The 25,572-nt window shown below is 35.2% G+C and overlaps 1 protein-coding gene across 1 annotated transcript; it reads left to right on the top strand.

Moving 5' to 3' along the window:
* The first annotated feature begins 999 nt into the window (after window positions 1-999).
* On the top strand, window positions 1,000-24,559 carry FBXO30 (F-box protein 30). The gene is made up of 7 exons (XM_039346848.1): window positions 1,000-1,090; window positions 11,706-11,750; window positions 12,044-12,124; window positions 12,669-12,708; window positions 18,479-18,562; window positions 20,021-22,082; window positions 22,950-24,559. Exons 5-7 carry the CDS (start codon window positions 18,534-18,536, stop codon window positions 23,151-23,153), a joined length of 2,295 nt encoding a protein of 764 aa, XP_039202782.1. The 5' UTR covers window positions 1,000-1,090; window positions 11,706-11,750; window positions 12,044-12,124; window positions 12,669-12,708; window positions 18,479-18,533; the 3' UTR covers window positions 23,154-24,559.
* Window positions 24,560-25,572: the final 1,013 nt, after the last annotated feature.

Here is a 25,572-nt window from a genome sequence, read left to right as displayed (position 1 = left end):
CTCTTTTATTTAAATGTCCAGGGCACTCTTTATTATTTGTTAAATAATCCAGAGAAATTTCTTTTAAAGTAGCAAAATTATGTGCTAATAGTACTTGTTGTTAGGGGATAATTTTAGTTCGTTTTATTGATTGTACTTTTGTCGGCCAATGACTGAACTAAAGTTCTGTCTTACCCTCTTCTCCCTTTCCATGTAGATCTAGAACAGGGGTTCTCAACCTTGGCAACTTTAAGACTTGTGGACTTCAACTCCCAGAATTCTGGAAGTTGAAGTCCACAAGTCTTAAAGTTGCCAAGGTTGAGAACCCCTGGTCTAGGAACAATATGCCATAACAATTTATATCCGAGCCTTGATTTTGCTGCTCAGAGTTGCTTCGAACAATGGGTAGCAAATAAATTCGATAATAAAATTTTACTTATACAATGCACAACGCTATTTCCACGTAAATTTTGAAAACGTTATTTATGGAAACAATTCTTTCTCTAACAGTTGAAAATCATTTGCTTGTTTTGGGGTGCAGAGTTCTAACATAATAGTAGTGATTGGTTTAAAAATCACATTCATGTCTTGCAATTTCAGCTTTGTAATTCGGTTTAAAACCTGTTGATCTACCCCAGTAAAAAAAATCCCACTGGTGATGTTCGCTATTCTTCCATTCAAGAAAGGTTGGTGACTTACCATAAAGTGGAAATTACAAGGGCGATTTTTAATGCTAAGTCATCAACTCATTAATAAAAGAGTATTGAATGTTCCACCAACATCGCGAGCGAGTTTAACGACAACAACAAGCAGCAACGAAATTACCACTTTGGAACAACCCTGTCCTGCTCCTTTGGGGAGGGCGGGGGGGAATAGACAGTTGCGTCTTTACGTCATTAACGTGACTGGCCGCGACGTCTTTAGCGGCCCCTCCACTCTCACCGACTCCCCTGCTGGCGTGGAATGGAGGGGTGGGGCGAAGGAGCGGCACCCGGAACGAGGCCTTCTCTGCCCCGCCCCTCACCGGAACGAGCCCCAGAACGTCTCGGGGAAGGGTGGCGAACTGTTTTGGGGCTCTTTCACAGGCAAGAGGGGGAAGACCGGCTGGGCGGTGAGTCCTAGTGCGCGAGAGGTGGAGGGTCCGGAGCTTGGCCCGGCATCTGCTGCTGCTGCTGAGGCCAGACGAATAACCAGCCAACAGTGGGGTTGTCGTTTGTGCTGTTGCTGGAGGCTGGGGACCTGCCCAGGCGAACGGAGTCCGGGCCTTCCTAGGGCGGCCGGCCACAGCCTCCTGAAAGACCGGGAGAGATCAGGTTGCCGTCGTTGTTTGACAGCTGGTGCCTTTATGAGGTGGCCCACGGAGCCCGGCGCCTACTTGGCCGGGTTGGGGGGGGGAGAAGAGTAGGCTTTGGTCTCCGCTGCATTGGCAGGGTCCGGGGTGAAAGGATGGGCGAAGGCGTTATGTGTCCGGCGAGGTGCCTTTCTTCCCTTGGCGGCCCCCCACTTCCCCTCCTCTTTCCCCCACCCGGGAGACAATGGCATAAGAGTGTGTGTGGTGGGAGGGAGTAAGTAGGCCGTCCCCTTATTCATCCCGGGCTGATGAATTCGCGTAGCTGTATCGGTCATTAATAATGGGAAGGTACGCAGATTCACACAACCGCGGGCACGCCCAACTCCGGCTGCTCCAAGAAAGCTCTTTTGTTCGCTGCGCAGGAACAACAGCTGCAAGTCATCGCGGTTTCTTTCTTTCTTAGCCCTCCCGATTTCCTTCAAGGCGAAGTTAAATCATTCCGTCGAAGGTTTTCTTTAATTGGAGCATTCAAAATAAATAAAAACACGAAGTAAGTGGAGTGCAGCCCTCTTCTGTGTTAGCCCCTAGAGAGTCTAGATTAAAAAAGAAAAAGAAAAAATTGCCTTGGGAGGAAAACTTGTGCCTTAAAAAGAGGCGCCCTTGTGTTTGACTGTAGAGAAAGGTGTTTACCAGTCCTGATTTGTTTGTAAAGATGAACAGACAACGCTGGATGGTTCTTGAGATGATCCCTTATTGAAGCATTGTAGTCTTGTGTATACAGTAAATATCTTAAAAGATGCTGCTTTTTTTCTCTGCTGAAAGTTAAGTAGGCCTGACATTCTGAAAGCTGGAAACAGGATACTGTTAGAACTGCAGCTAATTTTTTACAGCAGCTAATTTAATTGAAGCCACAAAAGGAGCACTACAGTGCTTCTCCTGTTGAGTAAATCAGGAAGCAATTCATCCTCAGTTTGGTATCTTAGGGAACAGTACAAAATCTTGTAAAATTTACATGTCAAAACCTCTAGCAATGAAAGAATAGAGTGAATGTTATTTAGTGTGCCCAGCTCTGGATTTTGGTGAACATGGAAAATGAATAGTAAGTAATTCATCATATATGAAAATGTCATATAATAATGTTTTGACTTTAGCTGAGTCATAATGGTCAACAGTTCTTTGAAAATGAAATTTGCAATAGTTCTTGATTCAAGTAGAGTATTATAAGGACTATTGTGTAAGCCAAGAAAATCAAAATTAACATTTTCATTGGGAGGATGTGAAGGGACTATGTTTTATTTTTAAATAGTTCTGCTGAAATACTGTCTGCTGTTTTATCTTTAAGCTCTTCCATATTCCACAATAAAGCATTTTTTTCTGAAAGTTCTTCAGAAATCATAGGATGAAATAAAAACCCCAAATCATATTCAGGTAGAGCGTGAGCATTAGTGATTTTATGAACATGTCCATATAATATTCTGGGAAGTAATACTGAAATAGTTTAAAATTGCCTTTTTCTGATTTTTTTTTTTTCATTTCCCATTTGGCCCACAGCCTTGATATTCTTGATCCTGCTGCATTTCCATGTCCAGGGATGCTGCCACCTGCTGAGACTACATGCAGAAATGCATGATGTTTTTAAACCAAAACATGAACAATACAAACTTATACATATTGAGAAATAGTCCTTGAAATTAGTCTTTGAGATCTGTGGTAATTATTTCTAAGTAGTTTTATGTACAATTGCCTTAATTCTGATTAAAAATATGTTAAATCACAACTGTATTTTTTAAAAGAAAAAAAAAGAGAAATCCCTATCCAGATTAGTTGCCATTCAAATGACACCGAGGGGTTTCCTCTTGAGTCTATCACATATTTTCGGTTAGGTTAGCTAGGACAGTGAAGAGATAAATTGATGGCTGCTGGTTAAGTAGCTACAGGTAGTCCTTGACTTATGATCACAACTGAGCCCAAAATTTCTCTTGTTAAATGAGGTTTTCTCCATTTTACAACCTTTCTTGCCATGGTTAAGTGAATCACTGCAGTTGATAAGTTAGTAATCCGGTTGTTAAGTGAATCTAGCTTCTTCATTGACTTTGCTCATCAGAAGGTTGCAAAAGGTGTAACATGTCCTTATGACATAGCAGTGGTCATAAATATGAACCAGTTGCCAAGCATCTGAATTTTGATCACATGATCATAGGGATGCTGCAATAGTTGTAACTGAAGAACAGTCATAAGTCTCATTTTTCAGTGCCATTGTAATTTTGAATGGTCACTAAACAAACAGTTGTAAGTTGAGGACTACCTGTATTACCACACTGAAAAACATGTCATTGAATAGCTAGGCATGAAGCATAGGAGTGTTTGTTGTACTTTCAGATCCTAGTTGATATATATTTCATACCTAATTTGCATTTCTTTTTTTCTGGGACTGTTTTACAAGATTTTTAAGTATGTTTTTGTTTTATTTAAAATACATTATCGTTCTGATTCAGAGAACATTTGTATATGCTGAGAGGTAAATTATTGTGTACAGGAAGTCATGGATGAACAGAGCATTGACAGTTCTTTTTATTGAGTTGAAGAGAGATATGTGTCTGGAATCTATTGTTCCTAAATTAAGTGTAAATCTCCTCCCCTCCCATAAAACATCAGTGGATGCAAAGTACAGGATTTTCTGGGCAGCTTTTCTTGTATATTCTAGTTTACAAAACTGTCAGGGTGCAAATGTAGTAATATAACTTATAGCAACTAATATTTGAGAATATTTAATTTTCTTATGAAGTTATATTGTCTGAATTAAAATTCAGTATTCAATAATTTCCAGTCTCAATGGGCAGATAGTTTATGTGCAGCTATAGCATTTGTATCTTTGAGTACAGAGTAAGCTGTGGCCAATATGTATATAATTATGCTATATTGTTTGTTTTTCAGATATTCAGGGACTTGCATATTAAAGAATTGATATTTTTAAGTACTTTATCTAAATTGTGAACATTAGTTTTCAGAGGAGTTTAGCCAGCACCTTTAGTTAGGCATTTTTTTTTAAAAAAGTGTCTACATATCATTTCCCCTAGAAATATTCAAATGAGAAATATTAATTGATGGAAGTAAAATACAATATTGATGTAGATGTTTGATGAGAGCCAGTTTGATCTAGTGGTTAAGGCTCCACATCAGAAACCTATGAGTTCTAGTCTTACCTTAGGCAAGAAACTCAGTTGAGTGAGTTTTGGCCAGTCAGCCTCTTTCAGTCCATGATCACAGGCTTAGGCAACAATCCCATTGACCGTTTCTGTCACCACCAATGGATTGACATTTGGTTGATTCAAAAACAAAATCTGCAGGAAAAAATAGGAAGAAAATGAAAAAAGAAAAAAAAGAAAAAGTAGGTTTTTGACATTGAGCCCAAACACATAGAGAGTTTTTTTAATGATTTATTATTAGATTATGGAAAAATCTAGTAAAATATACAAGTAGACTCTCAATTTAACAGTTATTGAATTTAATAGACTTCAAGTACAGTTGGTAATTTTTTGTTTTAGACATCATCCACCATTAAATGTGATCACAATTGAGCCTAAGATTTCTGTTGCTAAGTAAGACAGTTGCTAATTGAATTTTGCCCCATTTTATGACCTTTCTTGCCATGCTGTTTGCCTCAGTCACCTGTGTTAAGAGTTTTTTCAGGTAGTGTGCTTCTCTATTTTTATAAATTTTTATAAATTTTGTTGAAATTTTGAGGAAAACGTAATTGCTGGTAATGAACAAGTGGCAAATGAGTTACCAAGATAGACAGCAATTGTATTTTTAGGATAACATGACGGTCACTTCTATGTCTTAATATCTTCCTTTACACTGTAATGGCTGAATATTTGTTAAACAGATCTCTCTGATGTAGTGATACCTTGAAACATATAGTTTCACTATGGAATGCAGCATCAAGAATAAGAATCTTTATCTTATTGCTTAATTTAAAGGAAATCCATGAAATCACAGGTCTTGCCTAAATGAATGTTCTAAAAACTTTATAATTGGCTTTTATTGTCCTAATTCTCCACTAGTAAAATACAAATCATTGGCAAAAAAGATCTACCCATACTTCCTGTGTACTTCTTAGCTTTTTTTTGTTAACTATGTTCACATAATAGTTTATTTATATAGCTTATATAATCATATTTATACTTTTGGTGTAATGTTTTGCTAATATATTCATGTGAGGGCTGTGTATTAATGAATTATGCATTGGTTTTTATGCCTGACTGTGATATGTGAACTTGGCAGAATTCCATTTAGACCAGAATCTGAATCCTTTAATTAAAATTGGCTTCTTCTCTTAGAAACTAATGGACATTGTTCCCAGATTCAGATGTACCAAGAAAATATAGCTAATGTTGTATCTTCTTTCCCCCCATTTATATAAGGGAAGGAACAAGAGAAAGGGGAAAGAGGGCTACAAACTATGGATAAAATTCAAGCAATTTTTGTCTTAAGTTTGATAACCCATATGCCAGTTAGGTTGAATTTGTCACTGAGTTGCTTCATGGCATTTAAATTTAAAAATTTATCAAGTTTTAGAAATGATTAGAAGAAAAGGTAAGTCAAATCAGTTGTAAACTGGTTTTTTTTACCCACTTGGAGGTTCCTGTGGGTAGGCTTGAGAGTTCTGAGCTGCTGATAGGACACACTGTGCTTCACTGTGAAGTCTGATCTAATCTGGTTAACAGGAAGATAATCATTTAACATAAAATAATAAAACATGAAATAATAAAAATAAAATAATAAAATGGATAAAAGATGATCAGAAGTGGAATTAACATTCAGCTATCAGGTTCATATCTGTTGCACTAAGTAACTGGTTACCAAAGAGGTAGATGGTATTTGGAGTAATTTCTGTTTCAAATCATTAATATGATCTTTGTTGCTCATACAAACATTGGTGATTGGGTTGTTTGTTATGGTTGGAATTCTGCTTGTGCTAGCAGACTTTCCAAACATGCTTTGGCAACTGTAGTCAGCTGATTGTAATATGTACAATAACATCAGGTGGCCTGAACCTTCTAAGAGCAGTGTACATCTCACCAGAACTGTGTGTATTTTTAGGTTTCTTGGTTGGTAACAGGCAAGCACATGTACTTCAACATATCTGATGAACTAAACTTACTTGCTGACATTACCTAATGAGAAATGAGCAGCTGCTTTTCAAGATTTGATCATTAATGAGGCACAGTATATCAAAGGCTATTATTCTGTTGCTATGATTGGATATTTTCACTTCAGTAAGAGAAACTTGGTTCTTGCAAGCAAGAATGCGGTGACAGTGTAATTAAATATATGTTGCTGAATAACAAGTCAGCTCCTTATGCACACATTCTGCTCCCTATATTTCCCAGGTTTATTTTCTAGTTTTACCCAACAGATATAGTTTGTGTCTCAAATCAACAATTATTTATATGAAAAAAATATAGTTGAACTGTATTAAAAGATGACGTTGGCTGGAAGAAATCATAGAAATATTTACTTTATTTGGCAACCTGTAGAAGGAAATATTTCAAAATCATGCTCGTGGATTTCGCTCCAGTTCATTTGAACTATTTTTCAATTTTAATAACTTAAAACACAGCTGTGATTTAGTCAATAATCATCCACAAATGGAATGCAAAAAGTATTTTCTAGAATAATAAGCTCCTCAAATGCATTGCTAAAGTTTTAAAAGTTTATTGCAGGAGATAACAGCATAAATACTAGCATTCAAGAAATTTGAAATTGTAAAACGCATATGTTAGAAATCTTCAGATGCAATAAATTACATAGATTGGAAAGATTTAAGTATTTCAGTATTTTGAGCTTTTTTTCCTGCTTTTCTTGGATATGACAGTAGTATTTTGGCTAACTTCACTAAGGTTGTCTTTTGGCAGATTTACCAAAAATATATTTGTTTATGTAGAATACTCTATCAGCAATATCTCTGTAGATGGAAATGTTCTCTCATTAAACTTACATTGAAAATGAGAGGTTGGATTTATGGACTTTAGAAACTTGAGATGAAAGAACCCTTGATATATTTCATGAACAACTTCCAGGAACTGAAAGATGGTATTGTTGCAATTTAAGACACTAGTGTTTACAAACAGCAGCAGCAGATTTATTTCATTTGCAATACTTTTTCTTGCATTTTTGTTCTTTTTGTTAGTAATTATTTTTTAAAAAATGCAGATTTAATTGGAAACTAATAAAGTAAGAAAGGGTGTCTCAATTATGGGAACTTAGGTTAAGTGCTCAAGTAAAGGGATGAGGAGGAGGAGGAGGATAGAGTTGGAAGGTATCTTGGAGGTCATCTAGTCCAACCTCTTGCTCAGGCAGGAAACCCTATACCATTTCAGACAAATGGCTGTCCAGTCTTTTCTTTAAAACTTCCAGTATTGGAGCATTCACAACTTCTGGAGGCAGGTTGTTCCACTGATTCATTGTTCTAACTGTCAGGAAATTTCTCCTTAGTTCTAGGTTGCTCCTCTCCTTGATTAGTTTCCATCTGCTGCTTCTTGTCCTGCCTTCTGGTGCTTTGGAGAACAGCTTGACTCCCTCTTCTTTGTGGCAGCCCCTGAGATACTGGAACACTGCTATCATGTCCCCCCTTGTCCTTCTCTTCATTGAACTAGACATACTCAATTCCAGCAACCATTCCTTATATGTTTTGGCCTACAGTCTCCTAATCCTCTTTGTTGCTTTTCTCTGTACTTTTTCTAGAGTCTCAGCATCTTTTTTACATCGTGGTGACCAAAACTGGATGCAGTATTCCAAGTGTGGCCTTACCAAAGCATTGTAGAGTGGTATTAATACTTTACGTGATCTTGATTCTATCCCTCTGTTAATGTAGCCTAGCACTGTGTTGGCTTTTCTGGCAGCTGCAGCAGACTGCTGGCTCATATTTAAGTGATTGTCCACTAAGACAATTAGGACATCTTGATTATCAATTAAGGGAAAATTCTATAACTGGACTTCATTATCCATGGCTTTCTTATCTGGGGTTTCAGATATTTACCATTGTTTATATAAACCAGAGCTCATTATCTGTGGTACATAGGTTTTGCCTGTCTGCAGTTTTTGGCACTCAGTTCTGAACTCCACCATTGTGTACATGTGCAAAAAGCTACAGATTTGGCTTCTGTTTCCCAGTGGTTTATACTGTTTTGACCTTATATGTTCATTCTCTCCCTACACATAATGAAAGTGAGCAAGTGTATAACAGAGAACTTTGCTAAGAGATATGGCAAATGTTCATGCTAGCTTTGCCTTTGAGAGAAAATATAAGATTCTGCAGCTGGGAAGTGCCACAGAGGATAAAGTGTTTAATTTGCCCCATTAATGAACGACAACATCCAGTTCAGTAGGCAGCTAGAAGTTGCTTTTCAACTCTGTAAGGACAGGTTCTGAAAAGCAAGACCTGGCAATGCATAATTATCTGCTACTTTTAAATACAGTCACACCCTCCACAACTAAGGTTCATCAGGAAGCAGCACAGACAGTTCAGAGCAGGAGCAAGTGGAAGATTACTCCCCTTCCATATTTTGATTCAATAATTTTATGTTGTTAGTTGCGAAGTCGTGTCCAACCATTGTGACCTCATGGACAACGTTCATCCAGGCCTTCCTGTCTTCTACCATCTTCTGGAGTCCATTTAAGCTGATGTCTACTGCTTCTCTGTCATCTCCTTCTATTGCCCTCAATTTTTCCTAGCATTAGGCTCTTCTCCAGTGAGTCCTTCCTTCTCATTAGGTGGCCAAAATATTTGAGTTTCAACTTCAGGATCTGGGCTTCTAAAGAGCAGTCAGGGTTGATCTTCTCTAGGACTGACCTGTTTGATTGCCTTGCAGTCCAGGGGACTCGCAAGAGTCTTCTCCAGCACCGTAGTTCAAAGGCCTCAATTCTTTGGCCCTCAGCCTTTCTTATGGTCCAGCATTCACAGTCATACATTGCAACTGGGAAAACCATGGCCTTGACTATACGTACTTTTGTTGGCAGGGTGATGTCTCTGCTTTTTAGTATGCTGTCTAGATTTGACATAGCTTTCCTCCCTAGGAGCAAGCGTCTTTTAATTTCTTGGCTGCAGTCCCCATCTGCAGTGATCTTGGAGCCCAGGAAGATAAAATCTGTCACTACCTCCATTTCTTCCCCATTTATTTGCCAGTAATTGAGAGGGCCGGATGCCATGATCTTGGTTTTAATAATTTTATAGACTACTCTTATTTCAACGTTTTCCTTATATTTTTTTCATGATTTTGTTTTGTAATTTTTTAGTTATTTTCCAGGTCTAACTCTTCAGTCTCATAGGCCTGGTGACTCTTCTGTGATTTCATTAACCATGATTATATGCTGGAATGTAATTGTTATGAATAAGAAGGTCCACTTCTATATTCCAATTATGTGATAATTGAATGCTATTTATGGGACACATTAGTCTTTTGTAGTTCGGTGGGATAGCAAAAGATAGCATATTTGTCTCTAAGAACTGGATTAATGCTAAGATTATGAAGAATTACATAGTAAACCATAAAAGATTGTGAAGTACTAACAAAGCTCTGCATTCTTTGCCAGCATTTGGTGATCTAATGCATGTTACTGAGCATTCAGTTGACAGAGTGTCCTATGAAAGTGTGCAACATCACATCAACATTAGTTATAACATCATAATCCAACTACAGAATTATTACAAATATACAAATACCCCTATATCTGATTTAGCATCAGTTGGAGTAAGGTACCATTATATAAGAGAAAAAAATATGGGAAAATGCATATTTTTTATCAGATCCATTACTTCCCCAGGTTTTTTAAATCAGATTTGCACCAGTTGCAATTGCCAAAAAAGTAACTTCATCCTCTGATCTTCATGTAGCATTTTAAGCATGTTTATTAATGCATCTGGAAATCTATTGGGAAGAGAAGGCTGATTTTTGGGATATCACTGCTTTTCTTTCATCTACTTCCTGCTCTAAACTTCCCTATCATGAAGTGCTCTCTAGCTGGACATTGTTGTCAATTCTTGAATACAAGTGTTTTATCAAGTGCTGATAAATTTTATAACATTAATTAGAATAAGTGGTTTCATTACTTAGTTCTTTATTTGATTTAGATCTCACTTTCCTATTCAGATACTCTTAAGTTTAATATTGTTAAAATAAAGATTAGAAATTAGAAAATTAAAAAAATAAAATCAATGCTAAGGTTAATAATGAAAGACTTGATAAAAATATGTTTTATTCCAATTCCTAAAGGCAGGAACCAAATAAAATTATTGAGGGCTTGCATTCCATAGCTTGGGACTTACATAGGATTTAATTTTATATTGTCATTTTTTTCAGAGTAACCAGAGCAAATTACATATGAAATAGAGGTGTCGGGGAGGAGGGGAGAAAGGCTGGACTTAGATAAATCAGGACCGTGACACTGTAATTGGGACAACCAGCACTGGGAAGACTCTATTTTTGCCCTTTGCACAATAAGCTGAACCAGCCAATGGGCCCATGCAAGCTGTCCATGCTGAATTTTAGAGATCAGAATACAAGGAGGTGGCTTAACCCCTCGAGGTGTCTTGTGTACTTCTAGTCAAAATAATTGAAACTGATTTTATACTTTCTGATCAAATGGCACTCTTTTCCAAGTCAATAACATCCCCAAGAACTGTGTCTAAGAGCTGATGTGAGCAATGTAATCAAATGAGACATCCTCATGGCTAGTCTTGGAACAGATCAGATCCACACAACACTCCCCCACCCCTGGAAACCCTGCAATGGTAGTGCAAAAGGAGCTTTTTTTTTTTTTTTTTAACCATCTACCACCACTGCTATTCAACACTGTATGTTTGAGTCTGCATCCTGGTATATGCCTGATTTAATTCACTACAAGATATACAGTATTTGTATTCTTACCAGTTCTCAGTTTGTAACAGTATACCAGCTTGTACTGATCCGGGTCTCTGAATGACTAACCACTGAGACTGGAAAATCCCTCATAGCATTTAGGAATTCCTTAGATTCTGTCAGTATGAGTCCCTTAAATTTTGCCAGCTCATTGCGAATTGTTTTATTCCCAGAAAACAGATTGAGTATGCTCTGTAATATATGTTAAAGAGGAGTTTGGATAATCTGTGCATACATTTGCAACTGTTTGTATGGTGGATTTCTGTTACGTGGGCAGACAAATCTGAGTTGGGTATAGCTCATATATGTTTCATTGTCTCACTTTTCTCTAGTTTATAAGAGAAAATTCCTTTGTAAACAAGTGGTTTCTTTTGTTTTGAAGTTTACATCAGTAGTCAGATGATTGTGACTAAAGTTTTTTCTAATCATCACAGTTTATTTCAATCTAAAGAATAAAACTGTATTAAAACAGAGGTGACATTTTATTGAATTTAATTAATTTGTTTTTGTTACAGGAGGGAAAAAAACCACAACAGCTGAAAATCTATTCTGGCAACAAGGTAATACAGCAAGAAGATTAAAGACATGTGGAGAGGAAGACAATAGGGGAGAAGCACTGAACAGAAACATCACATGGGGAGGAATTTTATTTAAAATTTTATATCTTAGATTACAGTTTTAATCATACATTTGTGTTGTTTACTTGGTTGTAGTTTAATAAATTAAGAGAGAAAAGGAGTTATTTCACATGTTTACAATTTAAAACATTAAGAGGATTTTTTTTAATCTAGTGATATTCTAGACTTTATGGGCTTTTTAAAGAATGTATCCATGTGATTCTGTATCTTTGTAGCGTTTTAGCTGTGCCGCCATCTAAATATAATAAGAATGGAGATTATACAAAAAACCTTCACTGCTGGAAAGTTGTAATCTGGTAAGTTGATTGTTTCTTTCCTTTTTGTGCCTTTACCTTTTTAGCTTAAATGTTACCCCAACTGATAGGTTCATTTCTGATACCAAAGGATTCAGACAAATTAAGTCATTCAGAAAATATCAGTGAGGATGATCATGGAATTTGAAAAAAAGAAACACCTATGCACAAGGGTGAAAGTTTAATCATGTTAAAAGCGTCAGGATAAGGATATGAAATTGCATTATTTGATTATCTGAAAAGATGTCACACAGAAAGCCAAAATCTATTCTCTGTCATACCAGAGAGTAAAATTTTAAACAATGGCTTGAATATTCATCTATTTCATTTAGTATTTCAGCTGCTCCTATTGATTAAAAGAGTACAGTTGGTATACTTTATTTTGGCTGTGGGCTGTTTGTTTGTTTTAGAGTATGATGGAAGTTTATAAATTTTATTCACATGTGAAATATGAAACAGCATCAACTAAAGCACTGTAATGCTTGCAATAATATGCAGGAGTTTTCTAGAAATATACATTTCACTGACTAACTTTTTTCTCTTTCAGGACTTCTTATGACTTAGGAATTTTCAGAGAACAGATTCAAGTATGTATACATATATATACAACATTTGGTTTCTATAAAGACTACTTAAATGTGGAAAAAAAATGGAATATCGTATTACAGGATTTATACATTAATTACATGTAGTGTTATATTAGACTTTAATGCAGAATGCCAGAAAGTAGTGTCTAATTCTTGGTAATTTAATTCATATTTGATATCAACATTCAAAGTGTGTTCAAATTTCTTTTCCCATAAAGTGTATATTTCTTTTCACCAGAAAGTACTGGGTTATTTCTGAATCTGCAGCTATGATTTATATTGTCTAAGCAAGCATTCCAAATATCATTTATAATTATGGCTTACTCTTACTCTCCAGATTTGAATTGTCTTGCTTAAGTTAGAGTTGTTGCAATATAGGAGATATGGGCATAGTATTATTTAAGCTTTTATTTGGTTCCTTACATTTTTGTTTCTCTAATTACTTCGTTATTTAGGTGTTAATTAGTTTTTAAATTAGCTTCATTAGGAAGTTTCTAACATATGCCACGTAAATATTCTCCTCCAATTCTAATCTCTTCCTCTTTGAATCAGGATTTCTATCTATTTCTAGTATGTAGCATATTGGAACTTAATGCAAAAAGAGGTAAAGTTTATTGGACAAACTTAAGCATGACATTCCTTATGTAGACATAGGATCACACTGTCCAGTACTGACAATAATTCAGTATTGCTATTTTAGATACTGCTGATGCATTTGAACCACGTCATAAAATTGAATTATGTTTAAAGAAATAAACAATGGAAGGTTTTGCTAAAATAGTTTTTAAAATAAACAATGGAAGATTGTTGATAAGATAGTTATTATTTGTAGGAACTCAAAAGAGTTGGGATATTCTATATAAACAGGTTAGTGAAACTTAAGGTATATTAAATTTGGGGTTTTTTTATGATCTTAAGATGAGTTAACAGAATAATAAGTTAACAGAAACTTTTATTTCATGTTTACTAGATGTTCTAAAGGCTATTTAAAAATAACTATAAATCTCACTATGTTGAAAGTGGGTGAAGAGTCACAAGTTAAACTTTAGCCTGTTCAGTGTGATATCCATAAATTTATTTATATGGTGTAAAGAAAATACTGATTAGTATTAAATAGTTAGATTTTGATGACATGTTTAAAATGGATGTTAAAATGGGTGGATGTTTTTTCTATATGTAATATTTTTATTTCCCTTTTTTGGTTGCAAATGAGCTGTAGCTCACAAAAATGTATGCCTTTTAATAAAATGTGGTAGTTTGACTTCCGGTGGATTTTGCGCGCGCGATGGCGGCTACTTTGTAGCCGTCTCTCCTGGGTAAGTGTAAGAACCGCTATGAAAAGCAGACATCAGCTGTTCAGCGGTTCAAAATCCCCCTCCCGGGCAAAGGGGGGGGGTAGAGAGTGTCTGAATAGTGGTAGAGCCTCTTTTGCACCCCCCAAGTTTTTTTGGGGGGGGTGAAAGGAGTGCTCCCACGGAGTTCAGACTTGTCTCCGCTTCCCAGCTGTTTTTGTCCTCAGGGACAAAACGAGCCGCTGCAAACACCTCCGTGCTTAAAGAGAACTGGTGAGTTTTTTTTTTTATAAACGGACAGAGCTGAGTAGAGGATTTAGTTTTTGCTTTCTTTGATTTATTTGGATTTTAAGTTTTAAGACTTGTTTCTATTTTTATTCTCTCTTTTTATTTTTCTTTTTTTGTTGAAAGGGAAAGTAAAATGGCGATCGGCAAATCTCTCGGTGTTTTTTTTTTCTGAAGTTAGAATGCTGACCGGCAGGCTTTTTGGTGTTTCTCTTTCTTTCCTTTCCCTTTCCCTTTTTTATTTTCTTATGATTGGAATGGTTGTTTTTGGTATCTCTAAGTATTTTTTTTGGAACGGACTTTTTCTATTTAATTATTTTTTTTTCTTCTCCCTTTTTTTTTTTTTGAACTCCCTTCTTTTTATTGTAATGACCCTTTTTTGAAGGACTTTTTTCTGTTTAATTTTTCCAATTTTTAAGAAGGAGTAAAGCTTTTTTTTAATTCCTTTTCTCTTCCTTTTTTTTCCCTCTTTTCTTTTTATTATAATGACCTTCTTTGGAGGGAGTTATGATTTTTGAAGGAATTTTTATAATTTTTTAAGAAGGACTAAAGGTTTTTCTTTAAGATGGCTCCAAAGCGTCCAGGGATTTCTACAGCTTCTAAATCAACAGTTTCACCCTCTTCTGGGAGTCAGCTAATAACTATGAAGGATTTGCAAGACATGATGGGAGATGTTATAATTCAAATTAGGGCAGAAATGAAAAAGATTTTAGAGGAAAATAATAAGATCTTGAGACAAGATTTTGTTTTGGCTTTAGAAGGAGTTGCTTCTGTTCTTGAAAAGGTGAACTCCCATGTGGAAGAGGTAGCTGAAAAAGTGGACATAATGGAGGGGAAAATTGAAAGTATGGAAAAAGAAATGGAAAATGAGATTCTTATGCTTCAATATGGACAAATGGAATATGCCTTAAGAATTAGAGGCCTGGGAGAGTCTTTGCAAGGAGATCTGAAAGAGATGGTTGCAAAGGACTTTGCATTGATTTTGAATAAAGAAAAAGAGGGAATACTTAGTGAAATTGAAAAATTATTTAGGGTTAACTCTGTGGTGGCAGCACAGAAGAATCTGCCAAGAGATGTGGTAATTTACTTTGGTAAAAGATCTTTACGCAATGAAATTGTGCAAGCCTATTATAAGAAGAGATTTCAAATTGCTTCACAAGATGTTATAATTTTTAAGGAGATCCCATCTAAAATTTTAAGAAGAAGAAAGGAGTTTGCTTTTCTAGCAAATGAACTTAAAAAGAGAAAAATTTTATTCAGATGGGATGTTCCGACTGGAATGGTGGTGAACTACCTGGGGACATGTTATAGACTTAATACTGTTTCTCAAGCAAAAGATTTTTATACTTCGGTCCTGGGGGTATGTGCATCGCCATCTATTAAGTTTAAAGCTTTGGAAGAAAAGAATGTAGAATTACAGTTTGAAGAGCCTATATTTATGAAAACTGGCGAATCTTTGTGTGAGAGGCCTCAAGAAGTCCAGGTTGAGGAGCAGAAGATAACTTGTGCAGCATACAATTCCAAAGAAAAGCAGCAACAGAAGAAGGTTAGGGAAGTTTCATATTCAGTGGTTTCTGAATCTCTGGGAGATGTTAACCTACAAAGTCTTTGGAGCAATCTTCAAGGGTGGAATTGCTGCCTGAAATGGAAATTGGGAAATCTCAGTTTGAGGGGCATCAACAAGAGAGGAACGGGCAGAGGATAACTTGTACAACTTATAATTGTAAAGACCAACACAAGGAGGAATTTAAGGAACCCTTACCTGTATTGGCTTCGGAGTCGATGGGAGATTCAGGAATTTTGGCTTCAAGGGTGGAACTGCTGTCTGAATTGGAAGTTGGGAAGGCTCTGGAGTCGTTGAGAGATTCAGGAATTTTGGAGCAACAGAACAAGGTTAAGGAGGTTTCATATTCAGTGGTTTCTGAATCTCTGGGAGAAGCTAGATCTACAAAGCCTTTGGAGCAATCTTCAAGGGTGGAATTGCTGTCTGAAATGGAAATTGGGAAGGCCCCGGAGTCGTTGGGAGATTTAGGAATTTTGGAGCAGTCTTCTAAGGCAGAATTTGCAGCATTTCTCTTGAGTATGATACGAGGATCGATGACAACGGATAACTGAGACTGATAATAATGACACTAGTATAATTGAGATTGATAAGGATGGAGTTTCTTATGGATGGAATTTGTTACTGGTGAAGATTGAAATGTTTAATGTGTTTATTGTAGATAGACGTATAAGGGAATTTTAAAATTTCAAGTTTTAAATTTGTTTGATTAAATTTGCATAAGGGGATTTTAAAGTTTTAAGTTTTCAGTATTGTTTAAGTTTGTGTTTTGAAGGGAGTATAATTTGTTTATTCTAGCCAGGGGACCTTAATGTTTTAAGTTTTTTGTGTTTTGAAGGGAGTATAACCTGTTTAAGTTTTAAGTAATGTTTAAAATTGTCTTTTTAAATATTATTATTAATTTTTTTAAGAGAAAATAATTTGCTTAACTAAAAGTGTTTAGATTTGTTTAGGATTTATATGTTTTTTAAGTTTTTTTTTTTTGGATAGGAGAGAAGACTATGAAGATTGAAGGAAATATGTACTTATTTTTAGTTTCTAAAGAGTACTTAGTTTTAATGGTATAATAAAGGTTTTTTTTCTTGTTTGTTTTAGGATAAAGAAAGAGGGAGAAATTAGACTTTATATTATAGGTACAGATATTCAAAGAAAGTAATGTTTAAATTTGTGGTTTTTGGAGGGAGTTTATATAGAATGATGATTGTATTTAGATTTGTTTAGGTTTTAAAAGTGTTTTAAGTTTTTTTGTTGTTGTTGTTTTGTTTTGTCTTCAATTAAGCCTGTACCCAGCTCTGGGAAGTCCAGGGGGAGGGTTTGGGAGGTTGGGGGAGGGGGGGGTGAGGGGGGGTATGGGAAGGGGATTTGTTTTTGTAAAATTTAAAAATTTTCAATAAAAAAAAGATTAATAAAAAAAGAATAAAATGTGGTAGTTTGAAAAGGTGCTATCTGACTTCTTTGTGAATGTTAATAGTCATCTATATAATAAATGGGGGAACTAAAAACATTTTGTACTTGAACATTTTGTTCATGTTCTAGATTCTTTTGTATAATCCGGAAGCTTAAACTGATTTATCAATAAGCTTTTAAAGAATTTTTTTTAGAAATTTATAAGGCTGCCCTTATAACTGGTGGCCTTATTCAGCTATATTGTGAAGCCATAATATGTGGGTTCACATATCCTGCCAAAATACAAACAGGTTTATGTTTTAGCACTATGAATTAGGCCAGTATGTAGGAGAACTTAATTGGAGTTGTTAAAATTTTAAACTGTTCAAATTCAGAGATATAATGTTAACTAGCCATTTTTCTGGGCAAACTTCCATTCTAGTCGCATGAGATGATTATTTATAAATCTACTTGGCTCTTAAATGTTGACTGAATTGGGATAGATTTAGCAGAAGATACAACACAGACGTCTTCTTATGTAAAGACATTGATAAGACAGTTGTTTATTAAAACTTACTGATAGGGATAATTTGCTCACTCTGAATCCTCAGTATTTGTAGAATTTCAGAATTCTGGAGGCTCTTTTTTTTTTTAACTAGGGGTATGTTATTGTAATCTCGGTATAATGATATCATATTATAGTTATATGCCATCAGTTTTAGAGTTTGGAGGAACAGTTCTGAGAGAAAACAAGTGTATTAAGCCCTGCATGTATTCTTCATGCCTTGGTGTAAAGGCCCCAAATCATGCCACTGACTTTTTCCCCTCATATTTTCTCATTAAAATCCAATGGCATTATCTGGGGTCTGCATATAGCATGAACCACCAGTATGATTTTCTGTAATCATATTAGTTTAAATCATGTTACAAATTTTGTTAAAAGTATATTAGTGATAGTAAAAACATCCCAAACAGTCCAGTTCAAACAAAATGAAATATAAAAATGCAAACAAATTAACAAAATGAATGCAAAGAGAAGACAGATTCCAAATTTAGCAGCACAATCATATCTTTTAAACTTAATTTTCAAGAACCAGATAATATCCAATCAAATTTACCATGAACATGATCAAAACATATGTACTGGTATACCATTGAAATGTAACTATAATCTGTGTGTAAATATAGAACAAAGAAAATGTCTTTGAAGTTAGTTGGTGATTGATCAAAATTTCTTTGGTGATAGGTGCCACCTGAAAAAATTATCGTTTACTGTATCAGTAGGGATTGGTCTTTCTTCTATGCCAGCTATGAGCTCATCTGAAGAAAAGTAAGTTCAAACATGTGTTAATTTGATTTTCAGATAAGATTGGTCTCCAGGCTGGTGATTATTTTGAAATTAAATATAATAATAATGTAATACAATTCAATGCGATAATATAATAATACAATGCAAATTTATGAATAAAAACAACATGCACTTGTCTTTAAGACTGTTCAGATAGTACTTAAAATTATGTTGTAGGCTGTAATTGTACTGTAATACATTTTGTAGGTGATTGAAGATAACCAGTTTGATGTAGTAATTGATGGGGTAGTGGTTAAAAGCACCAGACTAGAAACTGGAGACAGTGAATTCTAGTCCTGCCTTAGAAATGAAGCCAGCTGCGTGACCTAGGGCAGGTCAGTCTGTCATCCTTAAGAAGAAGGCAGTAACAAACCACTTCTAAAAATCTGGCCTAGAAAACTTCAGGGACCTGTTCATATAGTTGAGTCAACACTGACTCAAAGGCCCCAAGAAAAAAAATAAAACAAACCTGAAATATTTAACATATTAATATAGTTTCCAATAGTATTACATCCATGTTGAATTTTGAGTAAGTCATAAGCCCAATAAATTTCTATATTTTACCACAAGGTAGAAAATGAGAAGTTGAAAAAATTCTACCATGTGATTCTAAATAGATACACAATTTTTATATTATTACTATAAATTGGAAGAAGTCTGAATAGCACCTTTTCCAACTAACACCTTTTATCGCTTACTTCATCAGAGCCATACTGTGGCTATACTGATGTAGGATTTAAATTGGAGTGAGGCAGAGGGGAAGAGAAACGAAAAAAGGCCGGTTATGCAAATGCAGGCTACATGTAAGACAGATTAAAAAGTATCTTATCAATTGAAACGTGTAATATTTGTCAGAATCTCATTGTGTTTGTTGAGATCTGAGATTGTCTGAAATTTTTTAATGTATGCTCAAAGATGGAGGTGAAATTTCATTTTTCCAAAATAATCAGTTTGAGGTCTGCCACAGAGCATCCTGAGGAGGTGCTTTGCCACCATAGCTATTGTCCTATAGTGCTCTAAATTGCCAACATAGAAGTTTCCCAACTTAATATGTGTAAAAATGAGCATGTAAAGACTATAGTAAAAACTATTAATTTTGACAATTTAAAGAATCTTTTCTATTGTGAGCTCCAGTTTGCTTACTTTTCCCGATTAGTTGGCACCAAAATTGTACTCTGTCTTTCCTCTCTTCTTGGCTTTACTCTTTTGTTATCTCATTTAATATTGTTTTCATTGCACTGGATAGTTTAATTTTCTGTCCTAAATTTCTTTGGGGGGAAATAAAATATGGGTTTAATTTTTAAAATGCGATGTATTCAAAATTTTCTTCAGATTTTGTACATGTTAGCTCTTCTTTTATTTCCTTGCAGAAATAGTTTGTTCTAACTTACAACCAAAAGCCTTGATATCTTCTCTGGCTTTCTTGTTTTCTATATCTAGAACTGAAGCTGCCACTATGGAAGATCGTCAGCATTTACATTGTGTCAATTGTATTAGTCGGCGTTGTATGACCAGATCGGAAGCTGGGATTTCCTGTGACTTAATTGGTTGCCCTATGGTTTGTGGAGCCGTATTTCATTTATGTAAAGCTGAAGAGCATCGCCTTTTATGTCCACTTGAACGAGTGCCTTGTCTCAACAGTGGCTTTGGCTGCCCATTTACTGTAACCCGAAACAAAATTGCTGAACATCTAGAAACCTGTCCTGCAAGTGTTGTATGCTGCACTATGGAATGGAATAGATGGCCAGTCAGTTATGCAGATCGAAAATCTTATGAGAATCTAAGTAAAGATGTTGATGAAATTGAACAGTTAGATATGGCTCTTGCCCTTCAAGATCAGCGGATGCTTCTTGAATCTCTCAAAGTTGCAACTATGACATCCAAAATTCCTGATCCTGTGTTAAAACCCAGAGAAAAATCTTCTATTGTAAGTGTCCCAGATGCTACAGTTGCAAATGGCTTATTGCCTGTTGATGATGAATCATTTGGTGCACTTTATCAAGCCACTGTGGAAACAACCAAAAGCTTAGCTACAGCTCTAGATATTCTAAACACTGCTACCAGCTTGCTAAGTTCAAAACTCAGTATCTTACCATGTAAAACAAAGGCAGATTTCTGTGTAAAAGAACAAATATGTAATAGCAGCATTCAAACCATGGTGGAACACGATTCTGTAGAGGAAAATGGCATGGGAGCAGTTGGTGGTATTAAGTTGGATATTTTGAATCAAAATGGACAATTAGAACAAAACGGGTCAAGTGACATTTGTTACGATACTACAAAACACTACAAACTGAATATGAGCCATGATAATATCTCTTTATATAATGGCTTTCATCTAGATGATTCAAGCACAGAGAAACTGCAACAGAATGAAGAGCTAAATATATGTAATTCCAGCCAATTTAATATAGCAAATATTATTCACAATGCATCTCCCTGTGATAAAGCAGCGAATGTTTGTAACTCAGTTCCTGTAGCACAAGTTAAATATGAAATACCTCTGCACAGCTTGTCTAATGGCACCACTGACCACATATATATGTCACATGACTGTAACGATGAACTACTACAGAGAGAAATAGAACAAGAAAAACTCAGAACTGATGTATTTTCTTTAATTCCTCACCATACCTACAATTACTTGGCAAATTATTGTTTATCTGCATCAAAGGAAGACAAAGCAGTAGATACATCAGATTTGGAAATAACAGAGGATCCTATGGACCTTCAGGGAATAGACTTAATCACAGCAGCATTGCTGTTTTGTCTCGGAGATTCTCCTGGTGGGAGGGGAATATCAGATTGTCGTATTATTGATGGATACCATGTTGATTTTGGGACTCAGACATTTTCTCTCCCTTCTGCAATTCTGGCCACAAATACAATGGTAGGGGAAATTGCTTCAGCATCTGCGTGTGATCATGCAAATCCACAGCTCTCAAATCCAAGCCCTTTTCAGACTCTTGGGCTAGACTTGGTACTAGAATGTGTGACTAGATACCAAACAAAGCGTTCCATGTTTACATTTGTTTGCGGACAGCTGTTTAGACGAAATGAATTTTCTTCACATTTTAAGAATGTACACGGTGATATTCATGCTGGCCTAAATGGCTGGATGGAGCAGCGATGTCCTTTGGCATATTATGGATGTACATATTCTCAACGCAGATTTTGTCCTTCAACACAAGGAGCAAAAATTATTCACGATCGGCATCTTCGGTCCTTTGGGGTTCAGCCTTCTATATCAACTGTGTTGGCAGAGCCTGATAAGAGATGCTGCTTAGGGCTGCATAGTGACAATCTCAGTAATCTTCCTTTTGAGGTCCTACAACACATTGCAGGTTTTCTAGATGGTTTCAGTTTATGTCAGCTGTCACAAGTATCAAGATTAATGAGGGATGTATGCGGAAGCTTACTTCAGGCACGCGGAATGGTCATCTTGTTGTGGGAAAAGAGGTTATATCCAGATGGAAGTTTTTCATGGCAAATAAAAGAAAAGGTTTGTATATTTAATTGTGAGAACTTGCTTGCCTCTATTTTGAATTGGAATGATCTTTGCATAGAGATTGAGTCCCGATATTTCTCTCTCAGGTCCTAAGTGGGAGGCAAGTGTCTAGAGTATGGGAGCAGTGAAATAGAAACAACTTGGAGAACAGTATAACTAAATATAGTTAATACAATAATAAATACAAGAAAGAGTTCAACTTTCAGGGGATGGGCATACTGGTATCTGCCCTACAATATTCACTAGCTCTTTCTGTATCCAGATTTTTCGTATCTGGATGAGCTAATTACAGCCAAGTTAATTAAGAGAATTAAAGAAGAAAAGTGTGTGTCCTAAAAATGGCAAAACCCTGCAGTCAAACAGAAATTTAGAAAATCAGGTCACTTTTTCAAAGCCTTATCAGCCAATACATTTGTATCATTTTATAAATGAATACATGTAAATATATGTCATCACATTTCCATATTAGTTTGCATGGGTTTTTTTAATGCTTATACTAAATGCTTTAATGCTTATACATTATCCTTCATAGGAAAAGATGTTTGGAGATTCTTTTTTTAAAAAAAAAAAACATCTAGTCCAGGGGTAGGCCACCTTGGCTCTTTTATGACTCGTGGACTTCAACTCCCAGAATTCCTGAGCCAGCATGGCTCAGCTTGGAAACCTCTTCCTTTCCCCTTAGCATGCTAGCTCAGGAATTCTGGGAGTTGAAGTCCACGAGTCATAAAAGAGCCAAGGTGGCCTACCCCTGATCTAGTCTATGTTTAACATTTGTGCTGTAAATGCGAGTTCTACATGGCTTTGCACATGAATGAGTCCTAATAAATATATCATCATGCTAAGAGAAATTTATTTTTTTAGGTATGGCGATTCAGCACAGCTTTTTGTACTGTAAATGAATGGAAATTTGCGGACATTGTAAGCATGGCTGATCATTTGAAGAAATGCAGTTACAATGCTGTAGAGAAACGGGAGGAAGCTGTGCCACTGCCATGTATGTGTGTCACAAGAGAACTAACAAAAGAAGGACGGTCGTTGCGCTCAGTCTTGAAGCCTGTACTTTAAAGATGAAGAATAATTCTAATTGCACACTCAAGCACCTGAAGTAACCTCTGGATGATAATTTGTGACACTTTATTAATTTACTAAATATGATTTCTGGATAAATTTGTCATAATGTACATAATGTTTTGAAGTGGCATTTATTTTTTTATAATATGGTCTGGTTAGAATGAACAAAAATTGCCTTAAAAATGGAACTTGCTGGTCAGGGGAGTTCTGTATGACTTTTTATCATTTGTAGTTTTTTTTTTTTTCCCCTTTTGGGGTTTCCCTGACCAACTGTATCCATTTATTTTTATTGAGTTCAAGAGACATGCTCATCCAAGCTAGAAGTCTTTGTATAATTTGTCTCTTTGCAAATTTGAATGTAACATTGAATGCTAGTTGAAATTTAGCAGCATATGTTTTGATGAGTCTTTTCATTCTATGGATTGCTTTCATTCTATGGATTGCTGTGTTCCTATAAGCTGATACAGTGTTATTTAATGTCATTTCTTGCTAAGATTGCAAAGTGTGATTTTAGTGTTAAATGCAAATGAATAGGAGCATATTTGGAGTTAGGATCAAAACTTCTAATTTAATGCAGCAAAATCCTATCAAATGAATCCCGAGATAGATTTTTTTTTCTAATCGTACCTTCTCTTGATATTCAACATAAACTTCTATTAGCAGTTCAATGGAACAAAATTCCATTTTATTTCAGGCTCTAAATACCTAGGCTAGAATTTTGGATCAATACACTTCTTTTTTCGTTGTTTGGTATTAATAAAAGGTAATCTTGAAAAAAATGTATTGTTTGCTGTAATTAGCTATACAGACTTCATAATATTTAGATTAATACATTTAACAAAGGGCTTAAGTTTTATCATGTTGAGATACATTCTGTTATGTTAACAAGTCTGGATGTACTATGTGGTTTCAAGGCTATTTTAGAGAGTTTAGGACTTATTCTCAGTACACTAAATTCCATTGGAATTTCTGTCCTAGCAAATGTGGTTAGGATAGTGCTCTTGACATGCCATCTTTATAAGATGAGAACTAATTCATTGGATAAAGTGTATTTTAAATGTTTATTTCATAACTCCATATTTTTCATTGTCTTCCATAATGAGGAAATGTTGGTGATTGTTTTTTCTACTTACAAAATGCCTTTGTTGATGTTATTCAAAAGCTTTAATACTTATACAGTTAGTTTATTGAGCTTGGTGCCACAAATTTTAAAAAAACAAGTTTGTTTAAAAATAATACAATCTTTCAGTTTTAAAGAAGAAAGTGTTGGAAAGTTAGCTATATATTGGCAATATATAATTAAATCATTTAAATATACTTGATTAAGACTATGTTGACATAAATTTAATCTGGAAAGTAATTGTCTTATTAAGCAGTTCTATTAAAAAAGCTAAGTCTCATTCTCTGGTGCCATATAGCTAGATCATTAAGGAATATGTTTTATATAGCTATTATCTATAATGCCTGGATCTTGGGATCAGTTAATTATTTTCACAATGCTGCCTTTCTCTTTGAAGAACATAGGAGAAAAAGTTTCCTTCAATTGGTGGAATCTTCAGCTGCAAAAACACTTCTAGTTTTAGCAGTTTAAAAAGAATGAACGTTACATCAGTATCATATTAGTTTTGATAACATTGGATTTTTTTTTACAGAGGTTTATGCCTAGAGCCAGGAGACATGACCCTGACACGTATAGAGATTTCATTTGCAAAAGTACTATGAACCTAAAACAACCAAGAATATTCATTCTACAGGTGTTGGAAGCTGTTTATGCATATATTATTGTTCATCACATATTTTACCAATACATAAACCATTCTACCTTTTCCTCAAGAACAGATGGGCAAAATATACCCCAGCCCTTATGTAAGGAGTACGTATATTGTAATTGTAAAGGCTTCATGCAGTATTCAAGAAATCTCTTGGCTTCTAAAGAAATGTGGATTAACCTATAATGAATGCTTAGTTTATTTGTTTACATTAAGCATTTTGAACAGTTCATTCTTAATACTACTTGCATTTCTGCCTTCAAATTCCAATACTGTTTCTTGTTTTATTCCTGAGTTATTAAACATTATTGCTGTAAAGAATAAATAAATATTAAAATATTCTCGCAAGCAGGAATACAATTAAATACAATTTTACACTGCTGTGCAGTTTTCCAAAGTAGTAGTTTGTCAATACTTAATTTCCTCTACAATAGTATACTTTCCATATTAAAGTCACTGAAACCTTTCCTAGTTTGTTCCATTTGAATTGCCTTTACAACTTCACATATACAGCTGTTTTTCTTACTGGCAATCCATTACTTTGTTTTAATGTTCACTTAATGCTGTTTTGCAATGTTTAGTATAACTAATAAAAACACTTGACATTTGTTTAGTACATGATTTTTGTTTATAATTTGGGAAAT

Source organism: Crotalus tigris, unplaced genomic scaffold (assembly GCF_016545835.1).
Source record: "Crotalus tigris isolate CLP2741 ecotype Arizona unplaced genomic scaffold, ASM1654583v1 scf7180000018030.5226217, whole genome shotgun sequence".
Classification (NCBI taxonomy): Eukaryota; Metazoa; Chordata; class Lepidosauria; order Squamata; family Viperidae; genus Crotalus; species Crotalus tigris.
The sequence above is the reverse complement of the archived record's forward strand: the minus strand, read 5'-3'. Positions and strand labels throughout refer to the sequence as shown.